General features: G+C 34.7%; 5 protein-coding genes across 7 annotated transcripts; 3 read left to right on the forward strand and 2 right to left on the reverse strand.

The window, feature by feature from the left end:
• Positions 1 to 7,943: 7,943 nt before the first annotated feature.
• LOC136207033 (protein transport protein YOS1-like) lies at positions 7,944 to 10,297 on the reverse strand. The gene is made up of 2 exons (XM_065998277.1): positions 9,719 to 10,297; positions 7,944 to 9,019 (listed from the first exon to the last, which is right to left on the reverse strand). The coding sequence occupies exon 2, from the start codon at positions 9,014 to 9,016 to the stop codon at positions 8,783 to 8,785; it is 234 nt and encodes a 77-aa protein (XP_065854349.1). The 5' UTR covers positions 9,017 to 9,019; positions 9,719 to 10,297; the 3' UTR covers positions 7,944 to 8,782.
• Positions 10,298 to 13,715: 3,418 nt separating this feature from the next.
• LOC136205323 (uncharacterized) lies at positions 13,716 to 14,639 on the forward strand. Its single transcript, XM_065995861.1, has one exon. It carries the CDS (start codon positions 13,861 to 13,863, stop codon positions 14,449 to 14,451), a length of 591 nt encoding a protein of 196 aa, XP_065851933.1. The 5' UTR covers positions 13,716 to 13,860; the 3' UTR covers positions 14,452 to 14,639.
• Positions 14,640 to 16,375: 1,736 nt separating this feature from the next.
• Positions 16,376 to 17,187, forward strand: LOC136205300 (heme-binding-like protein At3g10130, chloroplastic). The gene has a single exon (XM_065995833.1). It carries the CDS (start codon positions 16,484 to 16,486, stop codon positions 17,072 to 17,074), a length of 591 nt encoding a protein of 196 aa, XP_065851905.1. The 5' UTR covers positions 16,376 to 16,483; the 3' UTR covers positions 17,075 to 17,187.
• A 459-nt stretch (positions 17,188 to 17,646) lies between these two features.
• On the reverse strand, positions 17,647 to 19,998 carry LOC136206041 (protein transport protein YOS1-like). Of its 2 annotated transcripts, none has more exons than XM_065996951.1 (2): positions 19,618 to 19,998; positions 17,647 to 18,207 (listed from the first exon to the last, which is right to left on the reverse strand). In XM_065996951.1, exon 2 carries the CDS (start codon positions 18,202 to 18,204, stop codon positions 17,971 to 17,973), a length of 234 nt encoding a protein of 77 aa, XP_065853023.1. In that variant the 5' UTR covers positions 18,205 to 18,207; positions 19,618 to 19,998; the 3' UTR covers positions 17,647 to 17,970. The 2 variants fall into 2 exon arrangements, with proteins under 2 accessions (XP_065853023.1, XP_065853024.1); XM_065996952.1 differs by having other exon boundaries at positions 17,647 to 18,301.
• LOC136206040 (fructokinase-like 1, chloroplastic) lies at positions 19,991 to 23,933 on the forward strand. 2 transcript variants are annotated; one of them, XR_010676193.1, is made up of 3 exons: positions 19,991 to 20,840; positions 22,773 to 23,596; positions 23,680 to 23,933. XR_010676193.1 is itself a non-coding variant. In XM_065996950.1 (2 exons), exons 1-2 carry the CDS (start codon positions 20,028 to 20,030, stop codon positions 23,463 to 23,465), a joined length of 1,506 nt encoding a protein of 501 aa, XP_065853022.1. In that variant the 5' UTR covers positions 19,991 to 20,027; the 3' UTR covers positions 23,466 to 23,933. The 2 variants fall into 2 exon arrangements, 1 of the variants encoding a protein (XP_065853022.1); XM_065996950.1 differs by having other exon boundaries at positions 22,773 to 23,933.
• The last annotated feature ends 100 nt before the right edge of the window (positions 23,934 to 24,033 follow it).

Consider the following 24,033-nt stretch of genomic DNA (forward strand, 5'->3'; position numbering starts at 1 on the left):
ATGAGTGAATGTCAATATAGGAAGCATTACTTTCCCTTGGAAGTGGATGTCAATATAGGAGTGAAGGTCAATATAGGAAACATTAAATTTTATTGGGAGTCTTTGTCAATATGGGAAACATATAGGAAGCATTATTAACATTCATTCTTTCTATATATATTTATAGTTATTGATGAAGAGAGAAAGAGAGGGAGAGAGAGGGATTCCTGAGGTGAAAATCCTTACGTCCCTCTCAAATCGGTTCGTTTAGAATTTAAATTTTCACGCGTATAATTTATAACTTTAATCGTAAAAATCAATTGAGAATTAATTTTTCTAGCATGTCCGCATCCAATCCACACGTGATAAGGTTGAAATTAGTAATATTACGAAAATATCGGTAATAATATGAATAATTGAAAATTTATATTAGTTGTTTTAAAAATGTATAGTGTAATGTATAGTCTATTTCATGTAGTGATAAATGTCATCCTTTGACCCACCACTACCAATGCTATTTGAAAACATATTAAGAAATCTATTTGGATTGATTTTGAAGGCAAAAACCAAAAAAGGCAGCTCATGAAATTGAAATATCAAAGTTAAAAATGTAGTATAGTCTATTTCTTCTGTTTTGCCTTGTGTTCCTATTAATATTGTATTGTCTCTTTCTTCCTAACACCAACCCTTTTTTCCTTTTTCTTTTTTTTGATAGTTTTTTTCCTTTCTCTTAAAAATAAAATAAAATTTGCTGTCATTTCCTTAATCAAAATAAAATAAAATAAAAGTATAATCTAATATAAATATATGTTTCAAAAAAAAATATATAAATATAAATATAATAAAAAAAAAAAGTTAATGCACATAAGAGAATACTTCACTAAAGGTGTATCTGTCGATATTATGAGATTTTAATTGTAAAATATGTTTACATTAAAATATTCATACAACCTACATATATTTAAAACTAAAATATTTAAAACATATAAAATATTTTTTAAGCTTCCTGAGCCAATTATCAAGTTAGAGATGGAGAAGCAGCATATATAAAAGAAGCACTAAATAGGTTAAAAAATAAAGGTTTGAGAAGACATGAGATTGAATCAGATGTTGTTACGATAGTTAATCATCTTAGGGAATGACTTTTAAGTCTGCTTATGGTTTTATATTAGAAACGTACAAATCTCTGTTAAGTGTTTTTTTTTTAATCAAATCTCTGTTAAGTTCTTTAAATGATTTTAGTGTCAATTTCGTTAGCCGTTCTGCTAATAGTGTAACCCATGAACTTGTTTGGACTGATACTTAAAACCTTCTGATTTTTATTTGTTCTATATTGTATTCTGTCTTTCATTAAAAAAAAACAGCATGTTAAAAAAGCAATAACATTTTTTTTAAATATAAATATATCTCTGACGTATGAAATGGTAAAATTTTATCATTAGTTTTTAATTGGCTTAATACATTATTTGCTCATTGAACTTGTCCAACAAGCTTGATTGTCCTTCTGAACTTTCAAAATGTCTCGATAGCTCCCTCAACTTGCATAAAATATTCAGTTAGGCCCTTAAACTTGCGTAAAATGTAATCAATTAGTCACTCAGTTGTAAAAAAGTAAGTTGCATGTGGCTTATGTGTTGCACGCGCCTTAGAATGTTATTACATAATTCATAGAATAGATTAAAAATGAAGTTCTTACTTGCTCAACTGTAAAACATGTCTTCTCTAATATTAGAACCGCATACCCTGACTTTGGTCGTTTTACCTTTTTTTAAAACACGTGTAATGCATCGTTGACATTTAACTTAATTTTTTGGAAGTGTTGATTACATTTTGCACAACTTTAGTGGGCTAAGTGGATATTTAATATAAGTTGAGAGAGCTATTAGGACACTTTAAAAATTTAAAAATTTAAAGGGATAATCAAACTTTTTGAACAAATTCAATTCAAGTACGAAAATAATGTAGTAAGCCTTTTTAATTTGTACATGTTAGGCCCATATAACACTAAATTGAGCAAATTTGGACCCAAATAACAGAACGGCTTAGCTACGTAAATGTCATAACTTATCTAAATAAATAGGCTTAATAAACATCCAGCCCCTTAAACTTGTAACTTTTTTTCACCTGACCCCCTCAACTTAGGGGACAACCTCTCAACCCCCTTAACTCTCCAAAAACATCACATACAACCCCTTAAACTTGTAACTTTTTTTCACCTGGCCCCCTCAACTTAGGTGACAACCTCTCAACCCCCTTAACTCTCTAAAAATATCACATACAGCCTCTTACACCCCTATATCCGGTCAAAATATTGACCCGTGTAGAAAACGCGCTTGACTGTTGACCACACCAATGCCACATGTCATTTTTTTCTTAAATTTTTCCATATAAATCCAGTAAATTACCCCATAATTTGGACATCCGTAGAGTCTTCTTCCTTGATTTGCAAGTTTCCACGAAACCTTAAGTACAACATATTCACCATAAAAACATGATTCATGAGTACCCACCATGAAATCGGTTTCAAGAACAACACAAGCCCTAAGAGGTGAATCGAAGGAATCGGAAAAGAGGAAGGAAGGATTTCTGAGGAGAAGAACGTTAGGGATTTAAGAAGAAAAATGATTTTTTTACCGTTTAAGTTTCTAAAGCCAACCTTCACGCGCTTTCTAATGAGTGCAATCCCAACTTATTCCATTAAGGGGCTATATGTGATGTTTTTAGAGAGTTGAAGGGGTTGAGAGGTTGTCCCCTAAGTTGAGGGGGTCAGGTGAAAAAAAGTTGCAAGTTTAAGGGGTTGTATGTGATGTTTTTGGAGAGTTAAGGGGGTTGAGAGGTTGTCCCCTAAGTTGAGGGGGCCAGGTGAAAAAAAGTTACAAGTTTAGGGGGCTGGATACCTATTAAGCCAAATAAATACATCTCTCTCATAACTAGTAGAATTAATTCTTATTATATCAAATACTATTAGATCTATACTGAGAAATGTCAAGGATGTAATATTGAAAATTCTTATAAACAATATATAATTTCCATGTTAAATTCTGATGAGTATATAGAAAAAGAAAGAAAAGAAAAGCATTTTTTTTTTTTTTTTTTTGCAGTTGTTGAGGCCTATATTCTCCTAAATGGTTAGAATTGACAAAAACAATAAAGAATACGAGTTATTGATACAAATCAGAATAAAATCTGAATTAATTGTAAAATTTTATTCATATGTAATTTTCTCATAAGAAAACCCATAAAACATAACTATTATTTGAGTGGAAGACACAAGTACCAATGCACGGTCATCGAGAACCACTCTCTATCGAGATAATTGCCCCTACCCGCCCCTCCATTTTTCATATGTGAAGTGCTAATTGCATTTGAATAGATGGATCCCTACACAAATCGGCTAGAGATCTTCTAGAGTTGAAATCCTATAGAGTTGGTAGAGTTATATGCATCTCAACCATTAATTACAAAATGAATGGATGAGATTTAATTGATAAATTTTAATATTTAATTAGTCATTTATTTATCAATCAAATCTCATCCATTCATTTTGTAATTAATGGTTGAGATGCATATAACTCCACCAACTCTATAGGATTTTAACTCTAGAGGATCTCTAACCGATTTATTGTGTATCTTTTAGTTTTTCAAACCGAGCTTACGGTGTCATTAGGAATAGACAAAATTTCTTTTAGCCCAAACCATATGGATTGAATATATTTTTAAAGAAAAAATTATACCAATACTCACATATTAAATATTTTTTACAATTAATGTTAGTTTTTTTTATTAGGTTTTATCAATTCTTTAGTTTTTATTAATTAGAATATTTGTCATATTTAACAGTTATTTTTCATTTTTTTCTTAAAAAAAAGAAAGTAAACGTTAAAATTTCAAAAGTTCAATACTAAACTATGGAAGTTTTTAATAAGTTTCGTAAGATGAAATTGTTATATTCATGGAGTGACAAGTTATTTAGTTTTAATGTTATCTAATATTTTCCTTTGAAGTTACTCAGGGGGCGTTTGGTACACAATGGGTAAGGGAAAAGGAATCAAGAAAGTGAAATTAAAGGAAAGGAAAGGAATGAGCATTCATACCCCTACGTGTTTGGATATGTTTAGGAAAGGGAATGCAATTCCACCCTATTCCCTTTGTGGATGTTTGGTTCAAATAGGGAATCAAAACTATTTTTTTTAATTTCATATATAATCAAAAAAAAATTCAACTCTTTTACTATAGTTTCTATAAAACGTGAAATAACTTTATATATAATCCCAAACAATCCAAAACGTCATTCACTTGCTACCCTTATTGATAATAATATAAAGTTCATAAAAGTTAAAATTAATCAAAGAAAATGCATAAATATTATATTTAAAAAGAAAATAATTATTTTAAAATAATTAAAAATAACTATTAAAACTGAATAATATGATAAAAAAAAAAATTTGGTCAAAATTATTTTCAGGGCAAAAAGGTAAAAATAAATAATTATAAGGATCAAAAGTGAAATTAATCTAGTGATAAAAAAATATAAGGATTAAACAAAAATAAAAAAAGTAAAATTTAGTCAAAAAATATTTTTTGAGTAAAAAAATTAAAAATATATAACAAAAATGAAATTAATCCAAAGATAAAGAAATGTAAAAATAAAAAAATATAGAGACCAAAATAAAAATAAAAAATAAAATAGGGAGTAAAGTATAATTTTATAAGGAGTGTATGTTAGAAAGAGAGGGGAAAGATAATAGAAAACCTTAGGGGGAAGTGTGGAATGGGTTAGAGGAGTTAGGAGTAAACCCAAAACTAAAAAATGGCAAAGGGAATCATTTAATTAGCAAAACAAACACCAACAAATGGAATGAAGCCTCCCCTTTCCTGAAACCCCCAAACCAAACGTGCCCTCAATTTTCTCTTTTCATGTTTATTTTTTAAGCAAAAGACAAATAAAAATCCTATTGTAGAGATTGTGTGATTTCAATGATAGTTTTATAGTATTTGACATACAGTAACGAGTATTATATAATATTTCATATGTTAGTGAAATGAATCACCCAAAAATTGAACAACTCTAAGAGCATCCCTAATGCTTATAAATTGTTTGTCATTTTCTGATGTGAAGTAATAACCCACCGTTAGAGTCTTTGTCACTTTTTGTGGTTTGTTAATAAATAAAGTTACAAACCTTTTCTCATCCGTATAAAATTAAAAAACCATTACAACATAGAGAGTGGACACCACAGGAGGCGCCAGATGCGCTGCATCTGGCACGTGTAGTACACGCGCCAGGTGTGGCGCGTCTGGCGCCTCCCAAAGCAGCAATCAGTTGCTTTTTCCTTTATTGACATTTACAATTCTGATCCTTATGTATTAATTCATTTATACTTTTTACCCCACACAATTTTCAAATAACAACCTCATCTATTACTTTCTCACGTGTCATTGGAAAAGTTACAACCTTTCTGACTTTAGACTACAGATGCTCTAATGGGTGTTGCAACCTTGTTGCTTGCAACACCCAACCATTAGAGTGCAAGTTATATCATTGTTCTCAATTTATGTTACATACAGTAGTAACTTTCAAATCTTGAACTTTGTGACTTTTATCTGCCACCATAAATATTTTAATATTTTTGTTCTTCTTGTGAGTGTACGGAGGAAAGCCAAATATTTTAATATTTTTGTTCTTCTTATGAGTGTACGGAGGAAAGCCAAAGCCTCAACTACCTTGCTTTTACTGATTAATTACTAATTTCATCATTCTTTGTTTATTTTTAAATTTATTTTGGCCCAAAAAAATACTAAAATTACAAGCCTCCTCTACTGGCTTGTTACTTCTGGACTAGGTGGCACCACTTTGGGTTAGCCAGGTTGACACGTTCAACCCGCTTCTTAAACGAATCGTGCCAAGTCGACCCATTTATTAAATGGGTTGGATCAGTGTTGGGATAAATGGACCACCTGAGTAAGTCGACACGACACGTTTACAACCCGCGGACCCATATTGACACCCCTAACCATTAGACATGCTCTTAGAGGATTAAAACTTTAAAAATATATATTTTCCAAAAAATAGCTCGACAAATTTAGATTTTATCCAATTTTTTATATATATATCACTGGTTGAGAGCAAGTATTCTTGACAGCCTCTTCTCCAATCCTCATCTTTACTCAACTACTTGAACAAAAAACATTCATTAATACCCTCTCCATTTTATGGAAGGGAAATTGATTTCCAAATTCTGCAATTTGCACTTAGAAAAATGGGATTGATTCTTGGAAAGATCAGTGTTGAAACTCCAAAGTATGAACTTGTAAAGTCTACAACCGATCCTAAAATACTTACCATCAGTTGCTGCAAAATTCACGTATGAACTACGGATACAGGTACGGTGCGGCAAGCAATATTTTTTAAAATATAAGACATGAATGTGACTTTTATATATAAACCCGACACAAGTCTCAGTCTCACCAAATAAAGAAAGAGAGAAAAGAATCTTAAAGGAAAAAACTGATTAATAAGAGAGAAAAGAACTCACTGATTATTGAAGAGTCCACCAATGAGACTGGTTGTTGCTTCTTTTCTCTTTTAATTCCGATTTATTTACTCTTTCAATTCGAATCCGTGGGTTTTGTTCTTCTCTTTTCTGAGTTGCTTACTTTTTTAATTTGTAAAACTATTGAAAATAACCTTTAAAGTGTCTCCGAAGTGTCCACATTTGAAAAAAAAAAAACAGGGGACACTTCTTTTTCTGTTTCCTGCTGTGTCCGCCATGTCGGAGTGTCCTGAGTGTCCTGTCCACCATGGCGGAGCGTCCTGAGTGTCCGACACTCTTAGGACAACCTCATAGAAGTGCCGGTGCTTAATAGCATACATCCATCCCAAGTGAATGTAAAACATGGATTTGTGGTCTTGGCTAATTACATAGGAGTTTCAGGATATGAAAAATCCTGAGAAAATGGAAGTTTTCAGATTTCAGTGATCTCCTAGGTTAGGAAGAGTTCTTTCAACGAAACCCCCAAAATACCAAGATTGAACAGATAGCCATGACAGCACCATTTATAACAAAAAATGGTGGTGAAAAGATTGCAATGACTGCTCCAGTCATAACAAATGAGGATGATAAATTGGTGACTGCAATTTCTGCTTCCGTCGAATTATAAAAAGGCGGAGGCACCGAAAATGACAGACGAGAGGGTGGTGATAAATAAGAGAAGAAGGGAGAGGAAGTATGGTATGAAGTGTGGAGGTGAGGCAACAGACAAGGTTGTGGAGGAGAAGGTGGAGAAGCTGAAGAAGAGCTTGGAAAGAGATGGGCGTAAGGTGACTGAGAAATCCATATTGGCTAGGTATAATCCACCTTGGACTCCCCCAACTTTGAGGACTAATGAAGTTATGATTCCTCTTGAATGAGCTACATTTTGTGTTTGTTTTTCTGCAATAAAAAGATGGGACCTTACTTGTGTGTGTACAGAATGGTTGTGTAGTGAAAAAACAGACACCGTGTCGCAAAATTTATTGGGGTTCTCAGAGGACTCAGTGCTTGCTATTATTTCCCGTGGTCAGAGGTCTATGTTGAGTCAGTTGACCACGGCGAGCCATAGGAGAAAGAAGAAAGAAACGGGTGAGAGTAAGCGTAAGCTCTTTGAGCTTAGCAAGAACGGTACACTCTGTGTTGAATGATCAAAGCTATATGCTTTAGGCATTCAATTTATATGGACAAATTAAACCCTTAAGTTTTGATTTCTGGTCATTAAGCTCATTTTCCCCATCCATTCAGCAACTATATCACATCTGTTTAGGGTTTTAATGACCAAAAGTCAGAACTTCGGGGTTTAATTTGTTCACCAAGACAAATATCAGGGTGTAAACTGTACTTCCATACTTTATCAGTAGGTTAGGCTCCTTGACTAATAGAACAACTTGTATGCTAGATGACTCTTCTATCATTGCAAAATGAAGGGTCTTGTGCAATATATAGTGTTATATGTCCTATATTTATCTTTATACCAACTTTCCAATACACAATTGTTCCAGAAATAATCTGAACTTCCTGATTTGACTAGAAATAATAACAAATGGAAGAAAATCATGATAGGCAAAAAGCATATTTAAGCCCCTGAACTTTACCTGTTTTAAGGATCAAGCCCTTGATCAATTATTTTTCCATATTGAGCCCCTAATCATTGATTTTGTTATGGATTTGGCCCTTATTTCACTTTTCTGTCGAGTTTGGACTGGATATATCGTTAGGACGATTCGGCTTGTTGACATGGACAAATAAAAAAAAGAATTCCTTGACTAGGAGAGATAAAAATTAAAAATTAAAACGAAATTATAGTAATTAATTTCAAGTATATTCTTCCAAACTCGATTTTCTTCTCTCTCATTTTGTGATTTTCAACATTAGAAACGGCAAATAGATTTTCTCATCTCCTAAACTTGACAAAAAAAAGTGAAATAAGGGCCAAAACCATAACAAAATCAATGTTTAGGGGCTCAATGTGAAAAAAATAATTGATCAGAGACTTGATCCTTAAAACAGGTAAAGTTCAGGGGCTTAAATATGCTTTTTGCCAATCATGATATGAATGTAAAATTGCACATCGCTGCAAGCAGCTTTTTTGACTTTCAAGAAGCATGCCGAATTCATCTTAATCTAGTAAAGATTGGCTTTCTTCTGATAATATTTTAGGAGACAGCCATAAGTTACAATACATAAACCTTAGTTCCAACTCTTTGTGACGTCTGAGTGGTACACGGAGTCATATATGAGTGCAGCAAGAAGCAATTGGTTCAAGTTCCTTACCCAGAAAACAGCTTCACAACAATAACAACGATGTTTAGAATTATGAGCGGTAGTCTCATGAATTGGCAAGCGTTTATGAGTCCAACAATCTGCGACTTGAACGAATTTCTTCTGCCAGTTTGAAGTTCTGCTACAGTCAATCCCCTGCGAGCAAGGAACCTGTCTTCATTTAGTATTGCTAATGCATTTGCAAAAAGCAGAAGACCTTCCATCAAACTCCAGAATCCCATATTCTGCAAGATATGATTTTCACGTCACAGTTTCAAAAACATCCTATGAAACTTCTCATATCTATTTCTTAATAAAATTGATATATCAAGATGAGAAGCTGAAAATGAAAATGACAATCAGTAACTATTCGATCATACATCAAATAACGAATCAGTAACTTCCCCTATAATGTTGATAAAACCAGCCAGCTAAGAAAATTGAGAACCTCAGCAGTTTGTGTAGTTTAAAGCTTCTCTACTCTTGAAAGCATATGTTTATCATTGAATACTATCATCTCTTTTCTACTATCTTGACATTAACCAATCTAACACAACAATTATCAATCAAGTTATGTACTGAGATATAATAATCCAAGAATAGAAGATCTCAGATCTGTTTACAGTTAAGAGAAACACAATACCAAATTCCACCATGGCCACATCAAAAAAAGGCTATCATCAAATCCTATTCCCCCGTCTCCACATTACTTCTGTTTATAGATTGGCAGGCAAACAGATACAAGAATATCACTAATAGATGAACGGATTTTTTTCTCTCATCAATCCACTGGTGTGTCAATGAAACAACTGATAATATCACTAATTGAATAAAATTACTCGTGACTCTGTGTACAAATCTTAAATTGCAACATTCGAAACACGACCTTGGTTATTCCTTGAAGCAAAGTAAAGCAATAAAATACAGAAAATAGGAATTCTCACCAGAGAGAAGAAGTCGCAATCAGCTTGAAGCGGAAGACCTAATTGCTCTTCTTAGCCTCCAAACGAACTCCAACTCTCTCGTCAGCGACAGCAGAAGAAAAAAGGAAAAGGGAAAGGTTTAAAAGGATGCGAGTACAGTGGATCTTCACTCCTTGAACAGTTTGAATGAGCTATGACTTGTGTTTGTTTATCTGCGGTAACGATCTCTGTTATCAACATCTTCAGTTTTAGAATTTGATTTCTTATTCGGCTGTTTTTGCCTCCGCATTCCTCAATCACATAATAAAGACTCTTCAAACCGGCGCTCAGCCGCGTATTAGAGCAGGCAAAGCACTTCAAGAATGGGAGCTAACGACCCAAGAACTTTATGAGAAGTGTTCGCACTTCCCACAGAGGGGGGAGATTGCCCTAGCGGTGAAGAGCAAAAGATCCATTCCCGCTGATGCGTACGGGGTCGATGAAAGTGCTTGTCGGTTTTGTCGGGCAAAGACCCGCTGCCCTGCTCTTAGTCGACATGTTCTTTTGAAAACAACTGAGAACCCCCAACTCCAAAACGGGGTGGATCTCAGTAAGGCGTACTCTTCTTTAGCCCTCATTAAACAGTACGTCAAAACCTTAGAAGAAGAGGTGTTTGAGCGACTGAATAACCGGTGTTCGAACCGAACCGGTGCAACTCGGTTTTAGGGGTGGCAATGGGGAGGGGATTATCCGAAAACCGTGGGTATCCGAACCGACGGGGATGGGGAAAAACCGTAAAAATTGGGGATGGGGACGGGGATGGGGAAATTTGTTTCCCCGAAATCTAAATGGGGATGGGGATGGGGATTGCTATATCCGCCCCGTGGGGATCACCGCCCCATTACCGTGTAAATTCCCGTAAGGATCTCCGAATAAAATTATTAATTTTAATTTCTAACTATTATTTTTATACCAATGTATCATATAAATTAGTAACAGGATGACAGAATATATACACAGACTTTTATAATATATATATATATATATTATCAAAATTTACTTGATCATACATTGGATTCTTCTAACTCATATCAAATTTTATGTTGATGATTTGTGATTGTTTAGATTCTTCTAACTCAGATTTGTGATTTAAATTCTTCTAACTCATATTAGACTTTACACAAAGTATTATTAGATTTACCATTTTATATTTTAAATTCTCCTAGCTCAAATAGATTTGTGATTTAAATTCTGCTAGAGGTATTATTAATTTTAATTGGGTTTATTTTGTTTTGAGAACTAGCTAATTTCAACGGAATATAATTAGTTTATTTAAATTAGGTTTATTTTAATTGTAAATTACAAATAGTACTATTAATTTATTGAGCATGGGGATTCCCCGAAACCGTACCGAAACCGTATGGGGAGGGGATGGGGATGAAAAAATCCCCGAATCACTTAATGGGGATTCCCCGAAACCGTCCCGTAAACATTTGGGGACGGAGTGGTAATTGCATAACCGTCCCCGCCCCGCACCGTTGCCACCCCTACTCGGTTTGTTGCTAATTTATTTTAAAAAAGAAAATTTGTGCACAAAATAAAAATAAAGCTGTTTTAAATGATTTTTTTTAGTTAAATATCTTTTTGGTGTAGTATTCACGTTACCCATATCGTGCGTTCCTAATCCGATGGTGCTTTGATTGCACCAAGATCATTTACTTATAAACTAGTAAACATGTTCATTTATTTCCTATATGAGATGAGAATGTTTAATTTTCTTCCAAACCATTTCAAGTGGTTCACTTTGAGTATCAATTTCTCATTCATCACTTATCTGTTTTGAATTTATAATATATTATTAAAAATATCCCATGGTATAAAACATGTTGACATATTTCAAGTTATTCTAAACTTCATTTATCTGTTATATATTTAAGCCTTAAGTTTAAAAAAAAAAAAAAAAAAAAAATTTGTTTTGGATATATATAATTTTATAAAAATAATATCAAATTAATTATATATTTAATATATATATATATATAATTATTGTTTATTTATTTATGACCTCATCCGGTCCGACCAATACGAGTCATTTGATCTGACCAAATTACCCGTGATCCAGTTATAAATTCGGTTTGATGTCCGTTCCGATTCTGATAACATTGATAAAAGTACTCATTTTGATCCTTTTATATTTTTAACCATTATATTCGGTATAAACCGACAGACATAAAATAACATAGTAACATTTTCATTTCGTATTGCACTATAATTGTTATGAAAGCTAAAATATATTTGATTAAAAATCTAAAAAAATAGACAAAATGACGAAAATGTTAACAATGATAAAAGATAAAGATCTTATAATACGTTTTTCAAGATATGATATGTAAACATTTTGTTACGTAAAAGGATGGAGACTAATAATAATAATAAGGTTTAATACATCATTTACCCATGAACTTGTCCAAAAAGTTTGATTAGCTCCCTGAATTTTCAAAGTCTTCCACTAGCCCCCTCAACTCGTGATTCTTCTCCCCAAATGCTTCCATAGATGTTCTTCTAATACGAGGGAATCAAGTGCTTGAAGAAGTCTTAGGTTAGGAGATGATCAAGGCTCTGATACCAACAGATGCAGACCGAGTTTGTGTTGATAGTTTTAATCATAAACTAACAAATATATTCTCAAGCTAAGCTTGAAGGAGTTATAAAACCCTCAAAATTCACAAGTTAAACCTTGTAGGAATTAGAAATCCTCATTTGATTAAAAAAGATGAACCCTAAAACTCTCAAAGAGAAATTTGTATTTGATTGGTAAAAGATTACTCGATTACATAAAAGAGATGAATTTATATCATTTCTAGCGTAAAGCCTAAAGGATTAAATTACATAAAAGCCTATAACATAACTAGCTAAATCAAAGGTTAAAGGGCTAAGATGAAATAAGGATAAATATGTAGCAAACTTGTAAATAAAGCCGATGGTAAAAATTGTAAATAAGTAGTAGTATAACTGTAATTAGGAGGCAAATGGAGAAATGACAAGTCTGATTCGAAAGTTCCATTTTAAAAGTCCACACGACGTGTGAGAATAATTTCCCAGAATACACAAAACTAAACCTGTTGAATTCCAAAGCTCACGCAGCATGTCAGAATAGCCACACGTTGTATGGGTTAAATTTCATGAGGCAGGAGCTCTTGTTTGGATCCACTCGATGTGTGGTTTGTTGACACGTCGTGTAGGCTCTGCTTACCCACACATTTTATCATCTCTTCCCATCAGCGTATCGCTCATTTGATCCGACTTCTCCCACTATCTGTTCCACACATTCTGTCAACTTGATACCCTCTCATCATAAGGTGTATATGTTTGCTTAGTTTATCATTATTACTATTATTGCAAACAACTAATAATAACCGTAAAAAGCTAACAACAACAAATGATAAATAACAATAATAACAACTATCGACTAACCATTGTTTGAGATAAATCAAACAAGCTCTAAATATTTTATAAAAATTAAAATTTAAGAGTTAACTACATAACAAAAAGAAATTTTGGGATTGACTCTAACATAATGAGAAATGGTGAATTTTTTTTTTTTTTACGCTTCATAGTTAAAAATTGGGCAAATTATTAGAAGCATTCGGTTCTCCATATCAAATAGATGACCTCCCATACATATTTTGACACGTTACATGGACTTACATCTATTATAAGAGGCTCCACTATTTTAATTATTACGTGTGGTCACAATACACATGTCGAAATGTTGATTGGGGATCCTTCGAGTGACATGAAGACCGGATGCTTAATATAACAACTTCAAAAATTGACAACTTCACTTCCAAAATCTACAATTGCTCTACTATATCTTACGTTATGAAAATATACTTCTCCAAAAAATTAGTATCAATTTGGACATTATCCACAAAAATCTATAGTTGAAATGTCAACCAAGAAGAACTTGTTTTGACAAACGTCGTGGATGAATGAGATCCATTAACTAGTCTATGCCCACAATTATTTACCAGTCAAGTCATCTTCCCAGCCCCAGCCACTTCTCCAAGCATCGATCTTTACTCATAACTTGAACCAAAAAATCTCCATAAATACCCTCTCCAATTCAGGAAAACAAATACCATCAATCCATTTCCAAACTCAACAGTTTCCCACTTACAAAAATGGGATTAATTCTCGGAAAGATCAGTGTAGAAACCCCAAAGTATGAACTTGTAAAATCCACAACCGAATACGAAATCCGAAAATACTCACCATCAGTAGCAGCAGAATTCACATACGATCCATCCCAAATGAAGGAAAAAGATGGGTTCATGGTATTGGCTAACTACATAGGAGTTTTAGGAAACCCCCAAAACACAAAGACAGAACAGATAGCAATGACAGCACCAGTTATGACCAAAAAGGGAGGCGAAAAGATTGCAATGACAGCACCAGTGATAACAAAGGAGGATGATAAATTGGTGATCATGCAGTTTGTGCTGCCGGATAAGTATAAAAAGGCGGAGGAGGCACCGAGGCCGACGGACGGGAGGGTGGTGATAAGAGAAGAAGGGGAGAGGAAGTATGGTGTGGTGAAGTTTGGAGGTGTGGCGACGGATAACGTTGTGGAGGAGAAGGTGAAGATGCTGAAAAAGGGGTTGGAGAGAGATGGATGTAAGGTTATTGGGAAGTTTATATTGGGTAGGTATAATCCACCTTGGAGGACACTGCCTTTTTTTAGGACTAATGAAGTCATGATTCCTATTGAATGAGCTTATGTTTTGTGTTTGTTTTTTTTTTATGTTATCTTTTCTGTTTTTTGGTTTTTTTTTTTTTTTTTCTATAACAATACTTATGCTTTGTTTTGGTTATTGTGTATGAGGATTCCACCATGTATGTAAAGTGACATTATGAGAAAGTTATCTCCCATGAATTGATTTATTTGATGGATTGAATTACATTCGGTTTATAGTAAAAGTTTTACTCTAACTAAGAAGAAATATTATATACTTTCTGTGCCATGTATACATTCAATAAAAAAAAATGCCATTTTATACGTATTTAATTATTTCATGTGAATTGATATACCACCTCTAAAATATTATTTATGCTAATAAACTTAGTATTTTTTTTTTTGAAAGAATAAACTTAGTAATTTTTAAGGTATCTTCTATGATTAAAAGAGTAATTCTTACTTTATGTTCTTCATCATTGGATGATGGAGTGTAAAGTTCTTCCAATGATGGAAACACACAAAGTAAACATAGCCTCTAGGTCGAAGTTTGCTGTGTAAACCTTGGTTGACGATCGGACTTCCAGATTGCACCAAAATCTGCTGTAATCGTTTTCAACTCAGTGGTTTTATCCACGACACAACGATTCCATTCCGATAAGTTGTTCTGTTCCCTCTTTTGTTTCTATACCTATGTGGTGGAGGTGAGATACTTTAGCAAGTCTATGAGCTTATAATACACACGTCACAAAAATATTTGTTGAGTTCATTATTACGTTATGAACTTGATCTTCAATTTTTAATTCAACAGGAAAGTTAGATTAAACTATTACAACTTTTCATGAAATTTATGAAATGTCTAAATTTCAGGAGGGGAATATATTCTAAGGCCCGTTTGTTTTACCTACTATTTGATGTTGTTGTTTGCTGTTGGAAAATGTTACTTTTCCAAAAAGTAAAAGACTACTGAAAAGATAAAATGCAAACAGGATGTCACTAATCAAACACCTAAAACTCTCATTTTGAAGTAAAAAGACAAATAGAAACCTGAAAAGAAGCTACCGAACACCATCTAAATGTCTAAATTTCAGGGTGGATCAATATTCACCATCCCTCCTTACATTAGTACCGTGATAAAAGGAGAGTCATTGAATCATAAGAGGCAGTTACAAAAGACACTTACAACAGGATAGAATCACATGGATCAATATTCATCGTCTAGTTAGGAGATAGTACGATGAAGGAAGGAGATCCCTTGGATCGTGTAATGACACCTGCCTCGTTTTCTTCTCGAGGGATCAAAACAATGGAGAGTTTGACGCCTTTGCTTTTCAATAGATTGAATCAAAGAGTGGGCTATAAAAAGATACAGGTCATGACGGAGTCCTTGGCGTAGGGTCTGCTGATATGGCAGACCACCAATTTAGAGTCGATGTAAATAATTAAACTTCAATTGACTAGTAGTTTGACCCGGCGGAGGCATGCTATAGCTAATTTTACTTTCGCTGTCTAAAATGATGCAGTTTTATCCTAATGTTGGCAATAAAGAACAAATTTACCTTTAAAATTGACAAGTTGGATCAAATTGAGAAATAATTCATCAATTTATCTTAATAATGCATTTTTCCATCATTCACATGTGCGTCATTTTATCACTCATTAGTAACATATACAATAGACGTGAAAAAAATTAAAAAATTATATTGATTATCTACAAGTTAGATAAAAAAAATCCAAATATTTTGTCGAATTCAAAAATATTCATTTCCATTCTATTATTAAATCTCAAAAAATGTAAAAAAAAAATTAAAACTAACTATATGTCAACTAAAGAAGAAGAATTGTTTGTAATACAATCCTTTCTTTCTAACAAGCGTCGTGGATGAATGAGATCCACTAATATGCCTCAATTATTTACCACTCATTGGAAACGAGTATTCTTGCCAGCCCCTTCTCCAAGCATCATCCTTACTCAACTGCTTGAGCCAAAAACCTTGATAAATACCCTCTCCATTTTCAGGAAAGAATATAACATCAATCAATTCCAAATACTGCAGTTTGCATTTGGAAAAATGGGAATGATTTTTGGGAAGATCACAGTTGAAACTCCAAAGTATGAAGTTCTCAAGTCTACAACCGAATACGAAATCCGAAAATACTCACCATCAGTTGCTGCAGAATTCACATACGATCCATCCCAAATGAAAGGAAGAGATGGTGGATTTATGGTCCTGGCTAATTACATAGGAGCTGTAGGAAACCCCCAAAACACCAAGACAGAACAGATAGCCATGACAGCACCAGTTATAACCAAAACCGGAGGCGAAAAGATTGCAATGACTGCTCCAGTCATAACAAAGGAGGATGATAAATTGGTGACTATGCAGTTTCTGCTGCCGTCGAAGTATAAAAAGGCGGAGGAGGCACCGAAACCGACGGACGAGAGGGTGGTGATAAGAGAAGAAGGGGAGAGGAAGTATGGTGTGGTGAAGTTTGGAGGTGTGGCGACAGACCAAGTTGTGGAGGAGAAGGTGGAGATGCTGAAGAAGAGCTTGGAAAGAGATGGGTATAAGGTTACTGGGAAATTTATATTGGGTAGGTATAATCCACCTTGGACTCTGCCTCCTCTCAGGACTAATGAAGTTATGATTCCTATTGAATGAGCTATGTTTTTAGTGTTTGTTTTTCTGCAATAAAGATGTGTGTACAGAATAAATGTGTAATGTAATAGACTACTGTTATCAACATATTGAGTTTGAGTTTTAGAATTTGACTACTTATTCTGCCTTTTTGCCTCCTCAATGAGTAGGATGGAAGTATAATTTTCCACCCAGCAGCTGACATCGATACATACCTCCGATGTCCATTCAGAAACGTTTCACTCGGCGGTCGAATGATCAGAGCTAAATGCTTTAGGCATTTAACTTTTATGGACAAACTAAACCCATAAGTTTTGATTTCTGGTCATTAAACTCATTTTTCCCTTTAATTCAGCATTGTGTAAACATCTATTTAGGGTTCTAATGACCAAAAGTCGGAACTTTGGGGTTTAATTGTCCATCAAAACCAATATCAGGGTGGAAATTGTACATTCATTCTGGATCAGTAGGTTAGGCTCCTTGACTAATAGAAAAACTTGTATGCTAAATGACTCTTCTATCATTGCAAAATGAAGGGTCTTCTATTCATCATAAGGATTAGTAAAGCATCAAATTTGAACTTGCTTAAAATTCCATCAACAGAACTTGTATGTCATGCATTCACGTTTATACCTTCAACCGAATCCAACTGTCCGGTACACAATTGTTCTAGAAATAATCTAAACTTTCTGAATAGACTAGAAACAATAACGAAATATTTAAGAAAATCATGAAATGAATTTAAAATTGCATAATGCTGTCAAATTCCTCTAACCTACTGAAGATTGACTTCCTTTACTTCTGATAAAATTTTGGGGCTCAGCCCATAAGTTATAATACACAAATAGTTCCAAGGTTTGTGATGCCCGAGAGGTACATGGAGTCATACAAGAGCGCAGCAAGAAGCAATTGATTCAACCTTACCCGGAAAACAGCTTCACAACAATAACAACGATGTTTAGAATTATGAGCGGTAGTCTCATGAATTGGCAAGCGTTTATGAGTCCAACAATCTGCGACTTGAACGAATTTCTTCTGCCTGTTTGAAGTTCTGCCACGGTCAATCCCCTACGAGCAAGAAACCTGTCTTCATTTAGTATTGCTAATGCATTTGCAAAAAGCAGAAGACCTTCCATCAAACTCCAGAAACCCATATTCTGCAAGATATGATTTACATGTCACATTTTCAGAGACATCATATGAAACTCTTCATATCTATTGTTGATAAAATTGATATATCAAGATGAGGAGCTGAAGATGAAAATGAGTCATGACAATCAGTAACTATTTGATCACACACCAAATAACAAATCAAGCCACTTAACTCACATTCTATATACTTTAGTTTACTAGCTAATGCGGACCCTGAACTTGTATTCTTGGACAAATTTAATCGAATTGAAATACATATTATCATCTAATTAGCCGTGTCCTATTCAGGTCAAATTGCCGAAAAGTACTGGTCCACTGTCTAAATTAAGCAAAAAAAGAAGAGTAAATTTACTTAATGCGCGTTTGTACATGATCAAAGCATGAGGCAGAGTGATCTGTGAGCTGAAATTTTAGCATATTTCAGAACAAACCCAGCCTAATCTCCTCCTATAACGTTGATAAAACCAACCAGCTAAGAAAGTTGAGAACCTCAGCAGTTGAGTAGCACAATATGTTTACTATGATACTCAGACTCTCCGTTTTGGCTGCCATACCCGTGTTGACACAGCATGACACGAACACGGGTATGAAATACGTGTCAGACACGGTTGATAACCATAGGATACGGTTATTCTCTTTGAAGAACGGTTATTCAAAGATATTGAAGCAGTTTCTTTTGATTTAGGAAATTAGCGTTGTTGGTTGTTAACTTGTTAGTCTGTTAGGATCACAGATGATTTTGTAGGTTGGTTGTTAGACTTGCAATTTTAATTTTTAATGCAATTGAAGAAAAATTGTTGGGTTACATATATATTCCAATTCCCGTATCCCCATACCGTGTCCAAATTTAGGACCGTATCCCCATATCCAAAATTTTCAAGCTTGACGTACTGGATACTCAGATCCGGTATCGGATACGAGTTCCCAAGTCCATGTAACATAGTATGTTTATCATTGAATACTATCATCTCTTTTCTACTATTTTGGGTTAATCAATCTAACACAACGATTATCAATCAAGTTATTTACTGAGATACTAACTAAAGAACTCAGATCTGTTTACAGTTAAGAGAAACACAATAACAAAATCCACCATGGTCACTGCAAAAAAAAGCTCTCATCTCATTCTGTTCCCTCCACATTATTCATCCTCATAAAGCAAACAGCATAGATTGGTACGCAAACAGATACAAGAATTACCATTACAATATATATCACAGTTTAACGGATTTTTCTTCTCATCAATCCACTGGTGTGTCAATGAAACGATTGATAATATCACTGATTTAACGAAATTACTAGTGACTCGTGTATAAATCTTTCAATTGCAACATTCTAAACACGGACCTAGTTATTCCTTCAAGCAAATTAAAGCAAAAAAAGAAAAAAAAAAAACAGAAAATTAGGATTCTCACCGGAGACAGGAAGCCGCAATCAGCTTGAAATGGAAGACCTAATCGCTCTTCTTAGCCTCCAAGCAAACTCCAACTCTCTCTCTCGTCAACGACAGAAGAAGAAAACTCAATCAGTAGGAAGACCCTTTTCTTCGTTAGAAATTTACAGCTGAACACAAAAGAGAAAAAAAGGAAATGGGAAAGTTTTACAAGGATGCGAGTACAGTGGATCTTTACTCCTTGATTTTTTTCTGATTAGACCACGTCATCACGACTTCGATATTCATTTGATCCAACGGTCAAGAATGCCATTGCTTACAAAGGTACCAACCCGACCCGATTTATTAAGCGATAAAATAATAAAACCCGACACAGTTTTTAAAAAAAATCCGGAGGCCGAAATTGGATAAACCCTTCCACGAGCTAAAACCATGGCTACATTTCTTCTACTTCCAAATCTTCACTTCTCTCGATCGCTTCTCTTAAATCCTAATGATTCAACCACGCAATTTCCGAATTCTCATAAATCCTTTTCGCTGGGAAGGATTCTCAAGCTGCATTATCAGCTAATTCCACCTAAAGCAGCCTTAAATGGCGATGCCGGTAACGGAGCGGTTGAATCCCCGAAACCCTCTCGTCGAGGCCGGAAAAAGAAACCCGCAAATCCTGATTCTACTGCAGCCCCAGCAAAAAAAACTAAACGAGTAAAGAAAATCGAGACTGGTACAATTGATACAAGTACAAGTAAGCAGGCAGCAGTAGTGGAGTCGGACGACGAATTGGAAGATTACGATGACGGTATTAATTTCCCCTACTTATATCCGCCTCTGGTTTGCTGCTTTGGCTCCGTGCGGAAGGAGTTCGTGCCGACGGTCCGGGTTCACGATAATCAGATGCATCAGGATAAATACTCGCAGTGGAAGATGCTGCAGTGGGACCCGCCGGAGTTCGCGAGGGCTCCCGGTGGACCACCGTCTAATGTGGCGATATCCCACGTGAGGCTTGGTGGTAGAGCGGCGTTTATGGGGAAGGTTGGGGACGATGATTTTGGAGAGGAACTGGTGTTGATGATGAACAAGGATCAAGTGCAAACACGGGCGGTGAAGTTTGATGAGAGTGTGAAAACGGCTTGTAGTTTTATGAAAGTTAAATTCGAAGATGGGAAGATGAGGATGGAGATGGTGAAAGAGGCTGCAGAGGATTCTCTTGTTGCCTCTGAATTGAACCTTGCTGTGCTCAAAGAGGTAATATATATCATAATTTGCTTTTTTTTTTTTTTTTTTTTTGATGAAAAATATATTGTATTAAACATCAGAATGAGCACAAAGTACATAAAACAAAGGCATAGCCTTAACCCAAAGAAAAATCATCCTTAACCCAAAGAAAAATCATCCACCACAACTACAAAAAAACTCAAACTCAACACCTTATAAAAAGGAACTGACCCAAGCTACAGCAGCATAGAAAAAACCCAACAACACCTACATAAAAATCAACCAGTCCCCACATTAATGCCACACCTCCCAATTACATATAGATCTATAATAACAATTCCTACTTAGTATCTGAGCCTTGACACAAGAAAAAACATTGTTGAGCACGTTATGAGGATCAAAGGCCTTCTGACAAAAAACCACTTCATTTCTTTCTCTCCATAGCCAATACACTGCTGCATTCAAAACTAACCTTCGAATTACAGCAGTAGTAGATTTCCCACGAGCTCTTCTAACATACCATCTGATAATTTTTCTCCAATTATACATGTGCGTTGAATTATACGACATCTGGCATTTATACAAAAGCTTTTTCCAAATCTCCCTGCTCACTTGACATTCAAAAAATAAGTGAGCAATGGTTTCATCTTGCCTTCCACAAAGGCTACATTTAGGATCAATAGACAAATTCCACTTATTTAAATTAGCTTTAACAGCCAATCTACCTCGAAGCGCAAGCCATAGAAAGAAACTATGCTTAGGAATGTGCCTATAACCCCAAGGAATAATCCACCAAGTCACTTTATTCTTTTTAGGAACCAAAGCAATATAAGCACTTTTCACAGAATATAACCCTGTTTTAGAATGTTTCCAAGTAACAACATCCTCTTCCACCCCAACACTCAAACCACGAATAAGCTCCCAAGCAGAAGCAGTATCAGAATTACTAGGGTCAGGTAAATTCCATTCTTGTTTCCAAAGATCAGCCACTTTAGCCTTCTTTGGGATATCAGTTTCTTCTACTGAAATATCAGACACAATCTCACTGATACTTTTATTATTCAACCATGGGTCAAACCAGAACGAAAACTTCTTTCCATTACCCAATTTATAACAAAACATATCCTTAAATTCGTCTTTAATCTTATGCAGCCCTCTCAAACACCAACTTGCATCAAACGGCTTCACAATGCCCCAAAAACTCAAAAATTTAAGTTTATATTCAATAACCCATTTCGCCCACAAAGTATTTCTGCAACACAAGATATCCCATATTTGTTTCCCGACAGCTGCTTTGTTCCAAACAGTAAGATCTTTTATACCTAAACCCCCCTCAGACTTCAGTGAGCAATACACTTAAGATGTATGGACTTGAAATTAAGAGTTCCTTTCAAGTTCTTAGTACAGAACTTATAATATGATTCTTATGTTCGTGAATGAAAAAGGAAATATCTTGCTCGAGCAAGATGTTAGCAAGTGAAATGCAATTGAAACTATATAATGGGTAGTTTCACTTTGCAATCAAGTGATAATTGACATTCATTGCTTTGGAGTTTGGTCTATATTCATAAATCAACTCGATAAAATTCAATTTGTGTGCTATGAAAGTAAATTCTTATATGGACTTTATTTTCTTATTTTGATTAAATGTTCATCTATTGAGAAACAACCTAAGTGAGTTCCTGATGAAATTTGGTATAAGAGGAAAATTCCTAATTTTTTGTATTGGATGCAAATCTATCTTTTACAAAAGCTTGTTTGATCCAATCTGTAGAAGTTATTCAGAATACGCCTGTAATTCTATCTAAGTTCTGTTAATTGAAGTGAATGACCAAATATTAGACTGGGATTCTAGAAGTGCTATTTCCTTTTCCAGATGAGTAGAAATGTTAAATTGATTATGATTCTTAAAAATGGATTTGATGACTGAATGCTACTTGATTCCATACAATGATAATGCAGGCTAGGATCTTCCACTTCAATTCAGAAGTTCTAACATCTCCGTGCATGCAATCAACCGTTTTCAGAGCAATTAAATTGTCTAAGAAATTTGGAGGGCTTATATTTTTTGACTTGAACTTGCCACTACCTTTGTGGAGGTCTCGTGATGAGACATGGGAGGTGATTAGAAAAGCTTGGAATGTGGCAGACGTCATTGAGGTTTCGAGGAGAGAGCTAGAATTTCTCATAGATGAAGATCATTACGAGAGGAAAAGGAATTACAGGCCACAATACTATGCTGAAAATTATGAGCGGACCAAAAATTGGCGTGATTACTACCATTATACCCCTGAGGAAATCGCTCCATTGTGGCACGACGGACTTAAGCTTTTATTAGTGACTGATGGAACGATAAGAATCCATTATTACACTCCTTCGTTTGATGGCGTTGTAGTAGGAACTGAAGATGTGCTGATAACACCGTTCACATGTGATAGGACTGGATCTGGGGATGCTGTTGTAGCTGCTGTTATGAGAAAGCTTACAATATGCCCTGAGATGTTCGAAAATCAAGATCTTTTGGAGAGGCAGCTACGATTCGCAGTTGCTGCAGGAATTATTGCGCAATGGACAATTGGTGCAGTTAGAGGTTTTCCTACTGAAAGCGCAACACAGAATTTGAAAGAACAAGTATATGTACCTTCAATGTGGTAGATTGATGAGATTTAGAGCATCTGCAGAACTACCTAGGAATATGCTCATCGGATCAGTTTTGTGCTTCAATGATGGAGAGATGTCACGGAGTGCAAGGCTGATGTTAGTTACATCTTGAGGTGCGAAGATTGGTAAGTACATGTTTTTCTTCTTAAGATTTTAGCACAACCTTTTGTCCAAATTTTGCATGAACTTAAGAATTTTGATATTCTAGGTATGATACAAGTCACTGATCCAATGATCTGATAGATGATATTGTTTTGCTATAAAGGGAACCGCTGCTTAACCATCTTGCTTGAGTAATGCAATGAAGGAAAGCTTGCTTAGAATATGATCCATTAACATTATTATGTCCACTTATTAAGCTATGCACCTGTTGAGAATTGAGATGAGAGTGTATTCCCTAATTGTTTCAGTAAACAAAACTAAAGCACTTTAAATTAATAGCATAACTATTATTTTGTTTTAGTAATAGAAATAATCTATATGCCCGCATAGAACAGGTGAGATTTCTCATTGATTTATGTACGGAGACAGGGATGAAAGTTCCCCGAGATATTCAGGGAGC

Source organism: Euphorbia lathyris, chromosome 9, assembly GCF_963576675.1.
Source record: "Euphorbia lathyris chromosome 9, ddEupLath1.1, whole genome shotgun sequence".
Classification (NCBI taxonomy): domain Eukaryota; kingdom Viridiplantae; phylum Streptophyta; class Magnoliopsida; order Malpighiales; family Euphorbiaceae; genus Euphorbia; species Euphorbia lathyris.